We start from the raw sequence: 16402 nt of genomic DNA, 5'->3' as shown, positions 1-16402 counted from the left end.
GAGGTATCCAGTTCATCCCCCTCCCTTAAGCCTGTGCCTAATCCCAGAGCTCTAGCCAAAGTGTTACCCAGAAACCATGCACTGTTCCAGGCCGTCTGGCAGTAACGTGGATACTCTCCTACGCCTCCGGGGACGGCTCCTCCTGGATCACGAAGCCCTGTCTTGTCTTCTGGTACTGCTTTTTGTGGATGAGCCAAAGCTCAATACTAGCCGTCTGCACCGAGTACTGAGAAATCTCTGCTACCATGCCCAGACCCGCCACTGGGTCATCCGCAGCCTCCTCTCCATCTTGCAACGCAGCAGTGAGAGTGAGCTATGCATTGAAACACCCAAGCTGTCCTCAAGTGAGGAAAAGGGCAAAAAGTCAAGCAAGAGCTGTGGGTCAAGCAGCCATGAGAACCGGCCCCTGGACCTACTACACAAAATGGAATCTAAGAGCTCCAACCAGCTTTCCTGGCTCTCAGTATCCATGGATGCAGCCCTAGGCTGCAGGACTAATATATTCCAGATTCAGCGTTCAGGAGGGCGCAAACATACTGAGAAGCATGCAAGCAGTGGCTCCACTGTCCACATCCATCCTCAGGCTGCTCCTGTTGTCTGCAGACATGTTCTGGACACACTCATTCAACTGGCCAAGGTGAGGAACCCAACTCCTAGAGATAGAAGAGGGGTATCAGTTACTAGGTGAAATCTGAACTCTGGGGGAGCTAACAAGTCTTCACTGTTGGTACTGAGGCCTGTATTGCTTCTGGGAAATTGTGTAGTAAATAACTTTGTGGGGTTCTTTATCTTCACTCTTTATGATTTTTATGCATAATCTCATTCAGTCCTCAGAACAACCCTCAGCAGTCTGTATGGTTCCCATTTTACAGATGAAGAAGCTGGGATTCAAAAATTTTTAGTTTTGTCATGTGACTAATAAGTGATGAAGCTGGTTGGAACTTAGTTTAGTCTTTTTTCTAATAATTTTGCTCCCATTTGTTGAGGGATTACCTTGTACCAGGCACTATGCAAATTATCTCTAATCTCAACAGTTTTGCACAGCAGTATAGGTAGCCTCCCATTTTATAAGTATGGAGATGGATGCTCAGAAAGAGTTTGCTAATCAGTGTTCCCATTGCATCACAGCAGAAACAAGTCTGACTAGTATTCATGAGGATGCGTGTTCGATCCCTTGTCTCTGGGTTGGGGATCCAGTGTTACCATGAGCTGTGGTGTAGGTCACAGACAAGGCTTAGATCCTGAGTTGTGGCAGTGGCATAGGCTAGCAGCTACAGCTCTGATGCATCCCCAGCCTGGTCTTTTCCATATGCCATGGGCGCAGCCCTAAAAAGCAAAAAAAAAAAATTTTTTAGAAGAGTTTGCTAATCATCTGTGTCTCTCCAAAGCTTTTCTTTTTCTTTCTTTCTCTCTCTCTCTCTTTCTGTTTCTTTCCCACCCTGCAATGTATGGAGTTTCCAGGCCAGGGATCACATCTAAGCTGCGGTTGCAACCTAAGCTGCAACTGTGGCAGCACCAGATCCTTAACCCACTGTGCCAGGCTGGGAATCAAACCTGCGTCCCAGCACTCCCAGGATGCCACTGATCCTGCTGTGCTACAGCAGGAACTCCTCCCTACCAAGCTTTTGTTCATTTCTCTAGGCTGCTTCACAACATCAGTTGGATAAAACTCCTGTGTTACATCTAGGTGCCAGTTGTCTTTACTTGTCAGGAAGACATTTTCTATGTAGACCTCCTAGACCAAGCCCATCCTTCTTTTCCCGGCAGGTGTTTCCCAGCCACTTCACACAGCAGCGGACCAAAGAAACAAACTGTGAGAGTGATCGGGAGAGGGGTAGTAAGCAGGCCTGCAGCCCATGCTCTTCACAGTCCACCAGCAGTGGCATTTGCACAGACTTCTGGGACTTATTGGTAAAACTGGACAACATGAATGTCAGCCGGAAAGGCAAGAACTCCGTGAAGTCAGTGCCAGTGAGCGCTGGTGGTGAGGGGGAAACCTCCCCCTACAGCCTTGAGGCCTCTCCATTGGGGCAGCTCATGAACATGTTGTCACACCCAGTCATCCGCCGGAGCTCTCTCTTAACCGAGAAACTCCTCAGACTCCTTTCTCTCATCTCAATTGCTCTCCCAGAAAACAAAGTGTCGGAAGCACAGGCTAATTCTGGCAGCAGTGCTTCTTCCACCACTGTTGCCACCTCAACCACATCTACTACCACTACCACTGCTGCCTCCAGCACGCCCACTCCCCCTGCTGCAACCACCCCTGTCACTTCTGCTCCAGCCCTGGTTGCTGCCACGGCTATATCCACCATTGCCGTAGCCGCTTCGACCACAGTGACTACCCCCACGACTGCTACCACTACTGTTTCAAGTAAGTGTGGATGTAAGCTGGGAATTTGGGGTGTGTACACCTACCTCACTCCCCCACTCCTGCATCCCAGTATTCCTCCCTAAATGATAGCAATCGGCTTGGTTTGTGTTTGTGAGAGCCAAACATGTTCATTCTCATCCTCATTGGCCCAAGTTCCTCTGTCTTCCCTCTTCCCCTCCTTTCCTCCTCTCCCTTCCCCCCCACCTCCACATACCCATACACATGAACACACATACTCTATCTTCCTTTCCTCCTTCTTTTTCTCCCTCCCTCCCCCCGCCCCCATTCTTCCCTCTCCCTCCCTCCCTCCTTTCCACTCCTGTGAAGAACAGAAGGCATTCGCTGAATGTGGCTTCCCCTAGGCTAAGCACCAAAAGGAGGAAAGTCCCTGTTTTCAAAGACTTCCCAAACTTTCTAACCTGGTTCAAGAAGCCAGTTCTCAGCAAACAGTTAAGAGCAGGCAGGATACAATATGAATTAGGGTAAAATGGAATGGCCAGGTAATCCCAGGAAGCAAGTGGACTGAGCTCTGTAACAGACTAGTAAACATCATTGGAAGGAACAGATTTTGGAGGGGGCTTTCTGAGGGTGATGGTAGAACAGTTGAGAAAAATGTCTAGGATTCTTTGTCACTTTAGAAGGTAGTCATAAGAGTCCTTGGCATCTGAAGTCATTTGGATTTGGCTATCATTTTCACTACTTTTCCATTTTGAAGCCCTGAACAGTACAGTGATTCCTTGGCTTTACCACTGAAGTCTCTGACATGCAGGTTTCAGAGGCTTACAGTGTTCTTTGTGTTTCCTCAAAGCTTCTACTACTAAGGCCAGCAAATCTCCAGCAAAGGTGGGTGATATGGGTAGCAGCAGCACAGACTTTAAAATGGTATCCTCTGGCCTCACTGAAAACCAGCTCCAGCTCTCTGTGGAGGTAAGTCCAAATTCTTCTGACCTTCCAAGGTTGGGGGAGAAAGGGTTAACTGGGGTGGATAATGTTTTAGTTCACATGTTGGGGCTTACCCCATCTCCCTTGTTTTTCCCAGGTGTTGACATCCCACTCTTGTTCTGAAGAGGGCCTAGAAGATGCAGCCAATGTATTACTGCAGCTCTCTCGGGGGGACCCTGGAACCCGGGACACTGTTTTGAAGCTGCTACTAAATGGAGCCCGCCATCTGGGTTATACCCTTTGCAAACAGATAGGTAATAATAGGAATAAAGCACCCTATCTTTCTAAAACCTTCCACTTAGGTGTTAACCTCTTTATGGAAGCCTTCCCTGAACCCCCCGGCTTAATTGAACTCAGCTATGCTGTTGTAGCACAGCCCCCATGCACTCTCATCTGATGCTTAGTGAAGGAAAATGAGCACCCATAGGGCCAGGGTTGCTTTTCCATTCTGGACACTCATAAAAGGCACATGATGAGCCTGTTGAGGCAGATCCACTACATGCATCTGCACTACATTTAGGCTCAGGAATTGAGAGTCAGAATAACAACCTCTGCCTTTGTGCAGTTTTGAGGGTACAAAAATTCTGAGAACACTTACAAAGCATCTGGTTTCAGTCTTCTTCCTGCTTTATCAAGAAGAAAACTAAAACCCGGGGTAACAGAGTCATCGAATCAAAGAGCAAAGCCAGATTTGTTTTCAGCCTAAAGATTCTCTTGGCTTTTTCCTACCCCTGTCCCAGTCATGGGTCTCCCTAGGTCTCAGCTAACTGCTTAAGTTACCTCCTCACAAACATCCCTGGAGGTTGAGATGATATGAGAGTTAGGGTGACCTAGGGTATTCTTTGTTGTATGAAAATTACGAAGTTCTTCCAGAAGAGGACTCTGGCATTTCTTGACTGCCACCATTTATTCAGTATCCATGGGCCAGGCAGTGTCCTATCACTCTACTAGACAGTTATCTCCTAATTCTCAAGACATCCTTCTGAAATTAGGCAGTATCAGGCCCATTAATAAGATACATGAGCAAATTGGGAGAGAGGTTAAACAGTTTTTCTCAGATTACCACAAAAAACTCAGAAGTTCAAGAATTATACAGGCTTCAAGAGAGATACTATTTTCCCCTCTGCACTGAGCTATATTTAGATTGAACAAATTCTAGAGGCCAGGTGAGCCAGTGGTCCCTGAACAGTTGATCCAGGAGCACATATGGTAAAGTGAACAGAGCAAAATTCCTGTTTACTCCAGGTTGTCTACACCTGAGCAAAGAGGATGGTCTAGGAAGGTTTCTTGGAAAGGTTTGGCTTTTAGCTGCTTCATTAGAGAAGTCTCTGAACACTTGCTGGCTTCTCTGCCTACCCAGGAACCCTTCTGGCTGAGCTACGGGAATACAATCTGGAACAGCAGCGGCGAGCCCAGTGTGAGACCCTCTCTCCTGATGGCTTGCCTGAGGAGCAGCCACAGACCACCAAGTTGAAAGGCAAAATGCAGAGCAGGTAGGGAGCAGCTGCCCATTTGGCTATGGGGCTGGGATCTGGGACATTCTAAAAAGTTGCTCCTACTGGTTTCCTGGTTATTATTTTTCCCCCCTCTCTGGGCAGATTTTCTTTCTGTCCCATATACACTTGACCCTGTTTTTCTGCTTGTGTGAGTTTCTCCTGAAATTCCTTATCCCTCTGGTTAACACCAGAAAGCCTTGATTGCGCTGGGTGTTTATGCTTTGATGCTCTAAACACACACAGTATATGCAAGCCACCTCTACACTATCCAGGTTTGACATGGCTGAGAATGTGGTAATCGTGGCATCTCAGAAGCGACCTTTGGGTGGTCGGGAGCTCCAGCTGCCTTCTATGTCCATGTTGACATCCAAGACATCTACTCAGAAGTTCTTCTTGAGGGTACTGCAGGTCATCATCCAGCTCCGGGACGACACACGCCGAGCAAACAAGAAAGCCAAGCAGACAGGCAGGCTAGGTATGGAACTGGGGTATCCAGTTGAGGGGCAGGGTTGGTGGTAGAAAAACAAGACCCTGGAGGACAAGACTTAATGTCATGTCTCCTTCCTGTTTGACTTTTTCAAAAGGAAGTGATGATCCTTTCTTAAAATGTTGGTGGCTGCATTCTGTATCTCACTCAAGCCGTCTACGTAGGAAATTTCACTGTCTTTTGGTGAACAAGATTTAACTTACTGAGTATGCCTCCTTTCTGCTTCCTTGATCACTCCTGGCTAAAACTTTATAGCCATGTTGCCTCAGCCATGGCCTGCCAAATGCTATGTCTTCCCCCCGTTCCACAGAGCCCTCTCACCTGCCACCATCCATCTGTCTAGCCCCGTGTCTCCTATCCTTATCTGTGACGGTAGCTCTTAGTGCCTGGTGATGAGCACTCTGAGGCTACCTGAGCTAAAGCTCAAAGACCTCAGCCAGATGCCCTGTGGCAGCCCAGGAGATGGGAGAGAGAATATTGAGCATTCCCTTTTTCTACAGTTTACATCTTACCTTCTTTTTTCTTTCTCCCAGGTTCCTCCGGTTTAGGCTCAGCTAGCAGCATCCAGGCAGCTGTTCGGCAGCTGGAGGCTGAGGCTGATGCCATTATACAAATGGTACGTGAGGGTCAAAGGGCGCGGAGACAGCAACAAGCAGCAACGGTTAGCATGATGCCTGTGGCCCCTCATTCATTTGTCTCTCCTCCCTCCCCCACCACATCATCAGTGGGGTTTCATTGCCCTTACCTTGTATGCTTTTGCATTAAGTTTGCTGTATGAATGCTTCTGGACAATAGGGTTACTTTCTCTTGGTGCTTTCGTTACTGTTTGTTGGTTTGGTTTGATTTAAAGCTTGGCCATCATACTTCACTCCCAGCTATCCAGTCAGCAGTGGCGCTTTTGCAGACTGCATAATGCTAAGTGTCTGGGTTCTAAGGGGATATGGGATAAAGATTTTCCAGTCTTACGGAACAATACAACTACATCAGAGACATGTCAGGGATCCTGCCCTTGGAACTCACCCAAACTTGGCCCATATTCCATATAGCCTCTTCTTACTTTGCCTGGTCCCTCCACCCTGGTCTCTGCCTCTATTCATACTCCCTTGGCACCCAGACACTCAGGCACTTTTAGGAGAAAGCCTTCAAGTTCCTAGGTAGCCAGTTCATTATTGGAATCGCAGTGCAGAGTGGCCGTAAGAAAAGCCTGGCATCTTGTGTGTATGCTATGGCACTTACTGTTTTCCTATCTTTGCGTAACAATGCAAGTCACCTTCCCAAGATCCGAGATAGAAATGTACCCTGCGGCCTGTTTTTCCTTTATATCTAATTACTCTTACACAGTGTCATTTCATTGAGCATGCTGGGAACAGCCTAGAATTTGAGGGCTGTGGCTCCAACAAGGTAGAAGGAAACAATAGAGAACTATTCTGCAGTATATTTCCTGCCCAGTCTTTTCCCACACCTGCTAGGACAGATGGTGGCTTTTTGGCTTTTTTCTTTTTAGGGCCATACCTGCGGCATATGGAGGTTCCCAGGCTAGGGGTCTAATGGGAGCTACAGCTGCCGGCCTATGCCAGAGCCACAGCAACGCCGGATGCCTAACCCACTGGGCAAGGCCAGGGATCGAACCTGCAACCTCTGGTTCCCAGTCGGATTTGTTTCCGCTGTGCCACGAGGAGAACTCCAGATGTTGGCTTTTTAAATCCAACCCATCAAAGGTTTCACTAGTTCCCTTCATTTCCCCTTTTGTGAGCAAACAGGAACGAGCAAACCTACCTTCTGCCCATGTGTATGAGGGATGTGTGTGTGTATATATATAGATAGATAGATTGTGTGTGTGCGTATATACACACACACACATATATTCATATGTAAACTGTCCCTAGAAGTCTTAAAGTCTGTATCCAGGAGGCTGGTGCCTGACTAGACCCAGGCCTGGAGTAGAGGCAAATGTGGGCATTCAGAAAGCTCTTTGGAAAAGCTTGCTAGCTCAGGGTGGAGGACCACAAAGGACATAGGAAGGCCATTCTTTTGTCCTAGAGAGCTTCCTAGGGAAACTTTTTTCTGTATGGGAGGCTTCTTTCCAAGCTTATGATGTATGAGAAATTATAGAGCAGTCTCTAGCCTGTCCCTAAGGAAAACAGAGTTGCACCTTTATGTGACTTTGTCTCCCTTTTATCCAGTCGGAGTCAAGCCAGTCAGAAGCATCTGTTCGAAGGGAGGAGTCACCCATGGATGTGGACCAGCCATCTCCCAGTGCTCAAGATACTCAGTCCATTGGTCAGTACTACTTCCCATTTCCAACCCAACAAAAAAGGGAGAGTCAGTCCTCATGGAATGGCTGCTAGATCCCCTGCTTTCCACATACATAAGCTCAGTGTTTTCCACTGTGTTCTGAACCCTGGTTTCTGTATGTTGATAGGCACATACCAATCAACTAAGATCACTAACCATCACCACCAGTCCTCGTCGGAGAATTATAGCACACATTGCAATTTCTGTAGTTTAAAAAAAAAATCTATGATACGATATTATGTGTGGAGACAGCATTTGAGTCTTGTCTCCCCATTTACTATCTCTGGGACCTGAGGCAAACTTCTCTGTTTCCTTGTTTAAAATAGGGATGTTCGTAGAGTTAAATAAGTTTGTGTGTGTGTGTGTAGCACTTAGAGCAGTAGCTAGCACCCAGGTGCTATCATTAGCAGCACTTCTCAAGGTTAACTTCATATGGAATACTTTGGGGGAGTTCCCGTCGTGGCGCAGTGGTTAACGAATCCGCCTAGGAACCATGAGGTTGCGGGTTCGGTCCCTGCCCTTGCTCAGTGGGTTAACGATCCGGCGTTGCCGTGAGCTGTGGTGTAGGTTGCAGACACGGCTCGGATCCCACGTTGCTGTGGCTCTGGCGTAGGCCGGTGGCTACAGCTCCGATTGGACCCCTAGCCTGGGAACCTCCATATGCCGCGGGAGCGGCCCAAGAAATAGCAACAACGACAAGACAAAAGACCAAAAAAAAAAAAAGAATACTTTGGGTTTTTTGGGTTTTGTGTTTTGTTTTGTTTTTTGTCTTTTTGCTATTTCTTGGACCGCTCCCGCGGCATATGGAGGTTCCCAGGCTAGGGGTCCAATCAGAACTGTAGCCGTCGGCCTATGCCAGAGACACAGCAGCTCGGGATCCAAGCCGTGTCTGCAACCTACACTACAGCTCACGGCAACGCCGGATCGTTAACCCACTGAGCAAGGGCAGGGACCGAACCCGCAACCTCATTGGTTCCTAATCGGATTCGTTAACCACTACGCCACAACGGGAACTCCAGTTTTTTCGTTTTTTAGGGCCACACTGGCAGCGTGTGGAAGTTCCCAGGCTAGGGGTCAAATTGGGGCTGCAGCTGCCGGCCTACACTACAGCCACAGCAACAAGGGATCCGAGCTGCATCTATGACCTACACCACAGTTCATGGCAACACTGGATCCTTAACCCACTGAGTGAGGCCAGGGATCAAACCTGCGTCCTCATGGATACTAGTCGGGCTGTTTCCCCTGAGCCACAACAGGAACTCCCCCTTTTTAAAAATACATTAAACCATTTAATGACCCTTAGTTTCTGTGGGAGCTAATAAGGCAATGAGAAGACCAGCGCTGTCTGGTAGAATTTCCTTGCAATAGCCATTAGCCACAGATAGCTATTGAACACTTGAAAAGTGTCTAGTGTAAATAACTAAACAAACTTTTTCTTGTATTAATTTTATTCAATGTAAATTTAAATACCATCCAGTCTAGGACTAGAGCTTGCTTTCATATGTTACTCAGTGGCCAGTAGACTAGTTTACTCATTTGTCTGATGGCCTGTGCATTTGATGTGAATGAAGGAAAAGCCTCAAGGGCTTCCTGAATATCTCCTCTGTGTGCCCTCTAGGCTCAGATGGAACTCCACAGGGGGAGAAGGAAAAGGAGGAGAGGCCACCTGAGTTACCCCTGCTCAGTGAGCAGCTGAGCCTGGATGAGCTCTGGGACATGCTGGGAGAGTGTCTAAAGGAGCTGGAGGAATCTCATGACCAACATGCAGTTCTAGGTGAGTTGTGGCCACAGGGCCCAGGTCCCAACCCACTGATCTGCTCTGAGGCCCTTTCTGCCAACTTAATTTTCTTCCTTCCAGATTACTCCTCTCCCTCAGTGTCTCCATAGTGAGAGTTCAAAGAAACTTTTTTTTCCCTCTGAAATCAGCATCAGAAAACTTTGCCTTCTCTTTTTAGCTGGTTTCTTTTACTGTTTAGACCTGGGGAATCTATAACTCTTTGCCTATCCCTTTTTTTTTTTTTTTTTTTTTTTGGGAAGCTCTGACTTCATCTGTGGCTTCATTTTTCTTTGGTACCATTATATTTCTCCTGCAGGTTTTTGTTGTTTTTTCATATAGTACTTTTGAAATTTGATTGTGAAGGTGAAGAGGTTTGTATGTTGAAGTTTATAAAGTAAAATGTCACTTTCCTTTCAATCCTATCCTCAGTGCTACAGCCTGCTGTTGAGGCCTTCTTTCTGGTCCATGCCACAGAGCGGGAGAGCAAGCCTCCTATCCGAGACACCCGTGAGAGCCAGCTGGCACATATCAAGGACGAGCCTCCTCCACTCTCCCCTGCCCCCTTAACCCCAGCCACTCCTTCCTCCCTTGACCCATTCTTCTCCCGGGAGCCCTCGTCTATGCACATCTCCTCAAGCCTGCCCCCTGATACACAGAAGTTTCTTCGCTTTGCAGGTACAGGGAATTCTTAGGCCCTCAAATGTAGAAGGCTTCATTTCTCCTACAGGGTCATTTCATACACTTTGTTCTTATCTGATTTGCAGGGTGAGAAAGAGGGAGGGAGGGGATATGTATGTTGGAAAGTGAGGCTAGTGAGGTAGGGACTGGGACTGGAAGTCCTTGTGTGCCACACTACTTTTTTCCTCTGAAATGAGGAAAAGAGTTACCGGCTGGTTGGCTGTCATCCATTCTTCCAGGACCCATGATGTGCTGATTCCTGCTGTCCTTTTTCCCCTCAGAGACTCATCGCACTGTGTTAAACCAGATCCTACGGCAGTCTACCACGCACCTTGCTGATGGGCCTTTTGCTGTCCTGGTAGACTACATTCGTGTCCTCGACTTTGATGTCAAGCGCAAGTATGTGCCCTATTCATTGGGGGAATGGCCTCCCCCCTCCCAGAAAGGAACCAGAATTCCTTCTGGGGTAGTGTTTTTAGGGAAGGAAAATTCCCTTGGTGGCAGCCCTTGGAATGGTGCTGGGCAGGGAGAAGAGACTCATTGTGCCACCTAAAGACTCCTTGGCCTTCTCCAGCCCAGTCTCCATTCTTCATCAGAGAAATGCAAGCTTTTGTTTAACCACATCATTTCTAAAGTCCCAGTCCATCCTTTGGGGTAATCAGGAGGTACAGGTAGCTATAGTATACTTACAGCAGGGCGTGGGGGAGGGCTCCACAGCACCCCTGTCATTTTTATTCTCTTCCTTCCTGTGCACCTACGTATACTTAATTACCCTGTTGTTACAGAAACTCTATGCCATAATGTCTGAGGGCCCTATTTATTGGAGATGGGAAAAAATTAGAGTTGATAGTGAATGACCTGACTCTACCAGATAGGGGGCATTTCCCTAGGGGAACAGGTGGGGAGCAGGAGTCAAAAGTGTCTGGAGGATTTGGGGAACATCACTGTGGGTCTTCATCATAATCAGGCACCTGTCACTCCTAACCTTATTTTCTTTCCTTTCCTATCTCCAGATATTTCCGCCAAGAGCTGGAGCGTTTGGATGAGGGGCTCCGGAAAGAGGACATGGCTGTGCACGTCCGCCGTGACCATGTGTTTGAAGACTCCTATCGTGAGCTGCACCGGAAATCCCCTGAAGAAATGAAGAATCGATTGTAAGAGGCCAGAGCAGAAAATAGATGGGATGAGAGGGTTGGGACCCTCCTACATGGCGGTAAAGTCTTACTCAGGGCCCAGATGTACAGGAGAACTTAGAGGGGTGCTGCCCTCACCAGTAGGAATCCTAATAGGAATCTGGCTTAATCACTGAGCCAACTGGTTCCTGGGCTGAGCTATGCAGTAATTCCTGGACAGAATATTTGGCATTTACAAAGGTACACCTGATGGCTTTGCAAAGAGAGCTTTCTCCATTGTTACACCAGAAACAGGAAACCTGCTGAGCAAATGGTATCCTAGGTTGAGGGGGACCCCTAACAAGTTGGTAATGACTCACTAGTGATTCTGATGCCACCCAGAGGAGATAATGTAGTTTGCAATACCGCATGTCATGGGAGCCAATGAGATGGTAAGACCTACTGAAATAGTTTGAGGCTCTTGAACTCAGGAACTTAGATTCCACCCTTCCCTTGTGGCATGGGCTTACCATCCATGTTATCCCACAGGGAGTCAAGAGAGGCTTCCAAGACGAGATAAACCCTACTCCACCACCAAATCCTTAGAGATGTCAATACTCTGAGCTCAGCTTTCTCTGATACCACTTGATGACTCCTCTTCTTGCTTTCCCTAAGGGAGGCCTTATTATGCTTTCATACCTTTCCTGTTGTGTTCTGGAATATCAGTGAGCCTTTACTGATACTTCAGGACATCTCTTCCATCAGCAATGCCCCTTTTTGTCCCAGATCCCCACCTGTCCTCCAGGCTCCCCTGGCACGGTACTCCCCTAGCCACTGCTTCACTCAATCACTTACTCACTTGGACCATGCTGTACAAAAGCATGATATGTCCTACGCTTTTTGCACATCTGTTTCTTCTCTCTTATCCAGGTATATAGTGTTTGAAGGAGAAGAAGGGCAGGATGCTGGAGGGCTCCTGCGGGAGTGGTATATGATCATCTCTCGGGAGATGTTTAACCCTATGTATGCCTTGTTCCGTACCTCACCTGGTGATCGGGTCACCTACACCATCAATCCATCTTCCCACTGCAACCCCAACCACCTCAGCTACTTCAAGTTTGTTGGACGCATTGTGGCCAAAGCTGTATATGACAACCGCCTTCTGGAGTGCTACTTCACTCGGTCCTTCTACAAACACATCTTGGGCAAGTCTGTCAGGTGAGGATACAACAAAACCCTGAGTCCCAGAAATCTGGTCCTTTTTTTGTGTCCCATACATATAGGCTGCTTCTCCACCCCAACTGATGACCCTAATTGTGTCTATCTAGATATACAGATATGGAGAGCGAAGATTACCACTTCTACCAGGGCCTGGTTTATCTGCTGGAAAATGATGTCTCCACACTAGGCTATGACCTCACCTTCAGCACTGAGGTAGGTCAGGAGATCCTGACCATAGCATATCCCAGCTAGTCTAGGTTCATCCCCAAAGATAGTTCACTGTAGAAAAATTATACAAGTAAATACAAGTGAAAATTTTTAAAAAGACTGCTCTCACCCCAAACTGTTTTCCATAGATCGTGTTGTGTTTTGTGTTAGCTGTGCCCTTTTACTACTGACAGTTTCCTTACTGTTGGCCTTTATGCATTTTAGGACCAAACCCTTGGCCTTTCCCTATTAGGGGGTTATGAGCTCATGAGAAAAGTCACTATTTTTAATGACCTTATGCCATCGCTCTGCCTAGGATATAGTTAAGAGTTTAGGGTATGTTCCCAGGTATCTATGTTAAGTCCCATCCTAGACCAAACCTGATTCATATTACTGGCGTTTTGGATATTCTAGGTCCAAGAGTTTGGAGTCTGTGAAGTTCGTGACCTCAAACCCAATGGGGCCAACATCTTGGTAACAGAGGAGAATAAGAAGGAGTATGTACACCTGGTGTGCCAGATGAGAATGACAGGTAGGGGAAATGTCCCTTAGACCCCCTAGTTGCTCAATATGGGAAGACCTCAGGCCTTACTCATTTCACAGACATTGTTTCTTCTCTTCCCCTATGCCAGCCACAAATGCCTTGCATAAATGGAGTCCAAAAACCTGACCAAAAATATTTCCCTTCATCCACCCTCATACGAGGGCCTAGAAACAGAGTGGTAGGTGAGGTAGGCAGATCAGTCAGCATCCTGCCAGGTTGGGAATCTCTGACCTCTAACAGTTGCTCAAGTTCAGATGCCACATGGCTTGTTGGTTCTCTCTCCAGGAGCCATCCGCAAACAGCTGGCAGCTTTCTTAGAAGGCTTCTATGAGATCATTCCAAAGCGCCTCATTTCCATCTTCACTGAGCAGGAGTTAGAACTGCTTATATCAGGACTGCCTACAATTGACATTGACGATTTGAAATCCAACACTGAATACCACAAGTACCAGTCCAACTCTATTCAGGTGAGCTGCTGCTGGCATCCTTCCCTGTATCCTTAAGCAGTGCTCGTTTGTATGACACCAAATAAAACCATTACTCTTATGGGAAGGGAGTTTTATGTGTTTCTGTACCTAACTCTTTACTCTTCTGGAGTATTTTCAGGTGATGTCGTTGGTCATCTAATGAATGGAGAAACTGAAACCTGTCTCACAGAAGAGACTTGCCTAACATTCTAAATCCCATCCCTCTTTCTTCCAGAAGCTTTCTACCTAATGCTGGGTTCTTGTCTCCATTCCTGCAGATCCAGTGGTTTTGGAGAGCATTGCGTTCTTTTGATCAAGCTGACCGTGCCAAGTTCCTCCAATTTGTCACGGGCACTTCCAAGGTGCCCCTGCAGGGTTTTGCTGCCCTTGAAGGCATGAATGGCATTCAGAAGTTTCAGATCCATCGAGATGACAGGTCCACAGACCGCCTGCCTTCAGCTCACACATGGTAAGATTTAGATGAAGGGTTTGTTCTCTCTCTCTCTCTCTCTCTCTCTCTCTCTCTCTCTCTTTCTCTCTCTCTTTTTTTAATGGCCATGCCCACGGCATGTGGAAGTTCCCAGGCTAGGGAATTGGAACCATAGCTGCTGGCTTACACCACAGCCACAGCGATTACCTAATCCTTAACCCACTGAGGAAGGCCAGGGATTGAACCCACATCCTCATGGATACTCATCAGATTTGTTACCGCTGAGCCATGACAGGAACTCCTCCTTTTTGGTGTTTGGATTAAACTTACATATTTGTCACTTCTAGGCCCCGCCCCATGGTCAGGAACCCAAATCTGGTTCTGGCTACCCTGGACCTGATGTAGTTCACAATTTAGTGATTTTTGTGGCAAAAATTATGTTTGAGATGAGAAGCTGGCCCAGACTCCTAGTGAGGCTAGGGAAACATTGCAGGTAAACACTGCCACGTTGAGAGCAGAGTGTATTCCAGGGCTTAGCATGGCCTGAACAAGGAGTTGCAGGGAGCAGAATGCTAAAGAACTTGACAGAGGTGACCAATGATCCTGAATGCCTCCTTGGAGCTTTCATGTTGGGCCACAGTGTTTAAGGTGGAGTGGCAGGGTCAGATTTATGCTTTAGGTGCCTGGTGGTCAATATTGGGACCAGATTAGAGGAGGGTAGGCAGGGCTAGGACAAGATTAGGAGTTAATGAGCAGAAATCAAGTGGGAACCATGGGAACACAGGGATTTGGTTGTCATCTTTTGTCACAGACTGGTCTTTCTTCCTTCCCTAGTTTTAATCAGCTGGACCTGCCTGCCTATGAGAGCTTTGAGAAGCTCCGCCACATGCTACTATTGGCCATCCAGGAGTGCTCTGAAGGCTTTGGGCTGGCCTAATAAGGCCCTGCCCACTACTATGGGGTTTTTCTACCATTGTTGGACCTGGAAAGGGGGGAAGTGGAAACAAAAAAAAGAACCAGAAAGAAAATGTCAAAAACCAATAAATGAAATCCACCAACTCACCATGTGTGTGTCCCAGCTACCCAGTTTTCCCCAGAGCATACCCGTTCCCCCTTTCCTGTTCATTTCTCTCTCCTTCTCCCTTTTCTTCACTTCCTCTCCCCGTTCCATGCCGTCCATGATCCCCCCACCCCATGTGTTAAAAAGGCAGTAGCCTTTGCAGGGACCTGTTTGTCCCAACTGTTTGAACAGTGTGCTCCTCAGATTCTGTGTTCAGAAGGATTTGCTGCATTGAGACTTGAAACCTTTGGATAGGGGAAAAATTATATATATATATATTTTTTTGTTCTGTTTGCATTTCTTAATTTGTGCTTGGAATGTGTTGATGTGCACAGCTAATGATTCAATGCGAGACAAGATTGGCGTCTGTGTTGTGGAGGTTTCAAATAAAGCGCACTCTTCATAACTCACTTTTCACAATGGAGTTTTTTTCAAGTTTAAAAAGAAACACTGCTTGAGCACATGCTAGATGGCTGGAGAACAGATCCAAATGGACTCTCCACAATAGTCTTTTGTCACCACACTGGTGCATCCTCCTTCAGAGTCATTTTCCCCACAATCAGATCAGCAGCCACTAGAAACTGGAGGAATCTGCTTTTTCAGAATGGGATTTGCACTTGCACTTGAGGGTGGTGATGGTATTAAGAGATTGCAGCCAAGAACAAAGCATCACCTTGCTCTAGGGGAACAAACTAGCAGGTTTTAAGGAAGATTCTGAGAAATCACTCAACTGAAAGGTTCTATTTGGTGAGCATTTATAAAGGTCTCAAGTCTGGAGCTGAGTTTAAAATTTTGGTTTCATTTATTAATGTTTTCATTTATTTCTAACAAATTTCAGTGAGCAATTAATTTAACTGTTCTGCTCCTCAGAACAGTTTTCCCATCCTTTCTGTTTCATCATCTGTTTCTCTGCCAGTCTGTTCACAGATCACCCAGCAGTCTCTTGTTTTTCTCCATCCAGCACTTAAAGTTGATCTAAGGACTTTGGTTTGAGGAGTTCCCGTCATGGCGCAGTGGTTAACAAATCCGACTAGGAACCATGAGGTTGCGGGTTTGGTCCCTGCCCTTGCTCAGTGGGTTGACGATCCGGCGTTGCCGTGAGCTGTGGTGTAGGTTGCAGACGCGGCTCGGATCCCGCGTTTCTGTGGCTCTGGCGTAGGCCAGTGGCTGCGGCTCCAATTCGACCCTAGCCTGGGAACCTCCATATGCCACAGGAGCGGCCCAAAGAAATAGCAAAAAGACAAAAAAAAAAAAAAAAAAAAAAAAAAAGGACTTTGGTTCGAGCCTTCAAAGAAAAAAGTAATAAAAGTTTAGT

At 47.0% G+C, this 16402-nt stretch overlaps 1 protein-coding gene across 16 annotated transcripts in view; it reads left to right on the top strand.

The window, feature by feature from the left end:
* Positions 1 to 15497, top strand: part of HUWE1 (HECT, UBA and WWE domain containing 1, E3 ubiquitin protein ligase) — a 162358-nt gene extending 146861 nt beyond the window's left edge. For 12 of the 16 annotated variants that reach the window (XM_005673652.3, XM_021080182.1, XM_013986156.2 and 9 more), the window contains 18 exons: positions 91 to 637; positions 1768 to 2371; positions 3180 to 3298; positions 3411 to 3567; positions 4674 to 4806; positions 5082 to 5284; positions 5830 to 5957; positions 7480 to 7576; positions 9210 to 9365; positions 9798 to 10043; positions 10328 to 10445; positions 11060 to 11200; positions 12089 to 12376; positions 12487 to 12592; positions 13001 to 13118; positions 13416 to 13597; positions 13876 to 14066; positions 14862 to 15493. In XM_005673652.3, coding sequence (XP_005673709.1) covers positions 91 to 637; positions 1768 to 2371; positions 3180 to 3298; positions 3411 to 3567; positions 4674 to 4806; positions 5082 to 5284; positions 5830 to 5957; positions 7480 to 7576; positions 9210 to 9365; positions 9798 to 10043; positions 10328 to 10445; positions 11060 to 11200; positions 12089 to 12376; positions 12487 to 12592; positions 13001 to 13118; positions 13416 to 13597; positions 13876 to 14066; positions 14862 to 14964 — 3637 coding nt within the window. In that variant the 3' untranslated portion in view covers positions 14965 to 15493. Of the gene's footprint in view, positions 1 to 90; positions 638 to 1767; positions 2372 to 3179; positions 3299 to 3410; positions 3568 to 4673; positions 4807 to 5081; positions 5285 to 5829; positions 5958 to 7479; positions 7577 to 9209; positions 9366 to 9797; positions 10044 to 10327; positions 10446 to 11059; positions 11201 to 12088; positions 12377 to 12486; positions 12593 to 13000; positions 13119 to 13415; positions 13598 to 13875; positions 14067 to 14861 lie in introns of all 16 variants that reach the window. The other 4 variants (XM_021080186.1, XM_021080185.1, XM_013986158.2 and 1 more) reach the window with 2 other exon arrangements.

This window comes from Sus scrofa, chromosome X, assembly GCF_000003025.6.
Source record: "Sus scrofa isolate TJ Tabasco breed Duroc chromosome X, Sscrofa11.1, whole genome shotgun sequence".
In the NCBI taxonomy this organism is placed as follows: domain Eukaryota; kingdom Metazoa; phylum Chordata; class Mammalia; order Artiodactyla; family Suidae; genus Sus; species Sus scrofa.
Note: the sequence above shows the minus strand (reverse complement) of the source record. Positions and strands in the feature narration are given on the sequence as shown.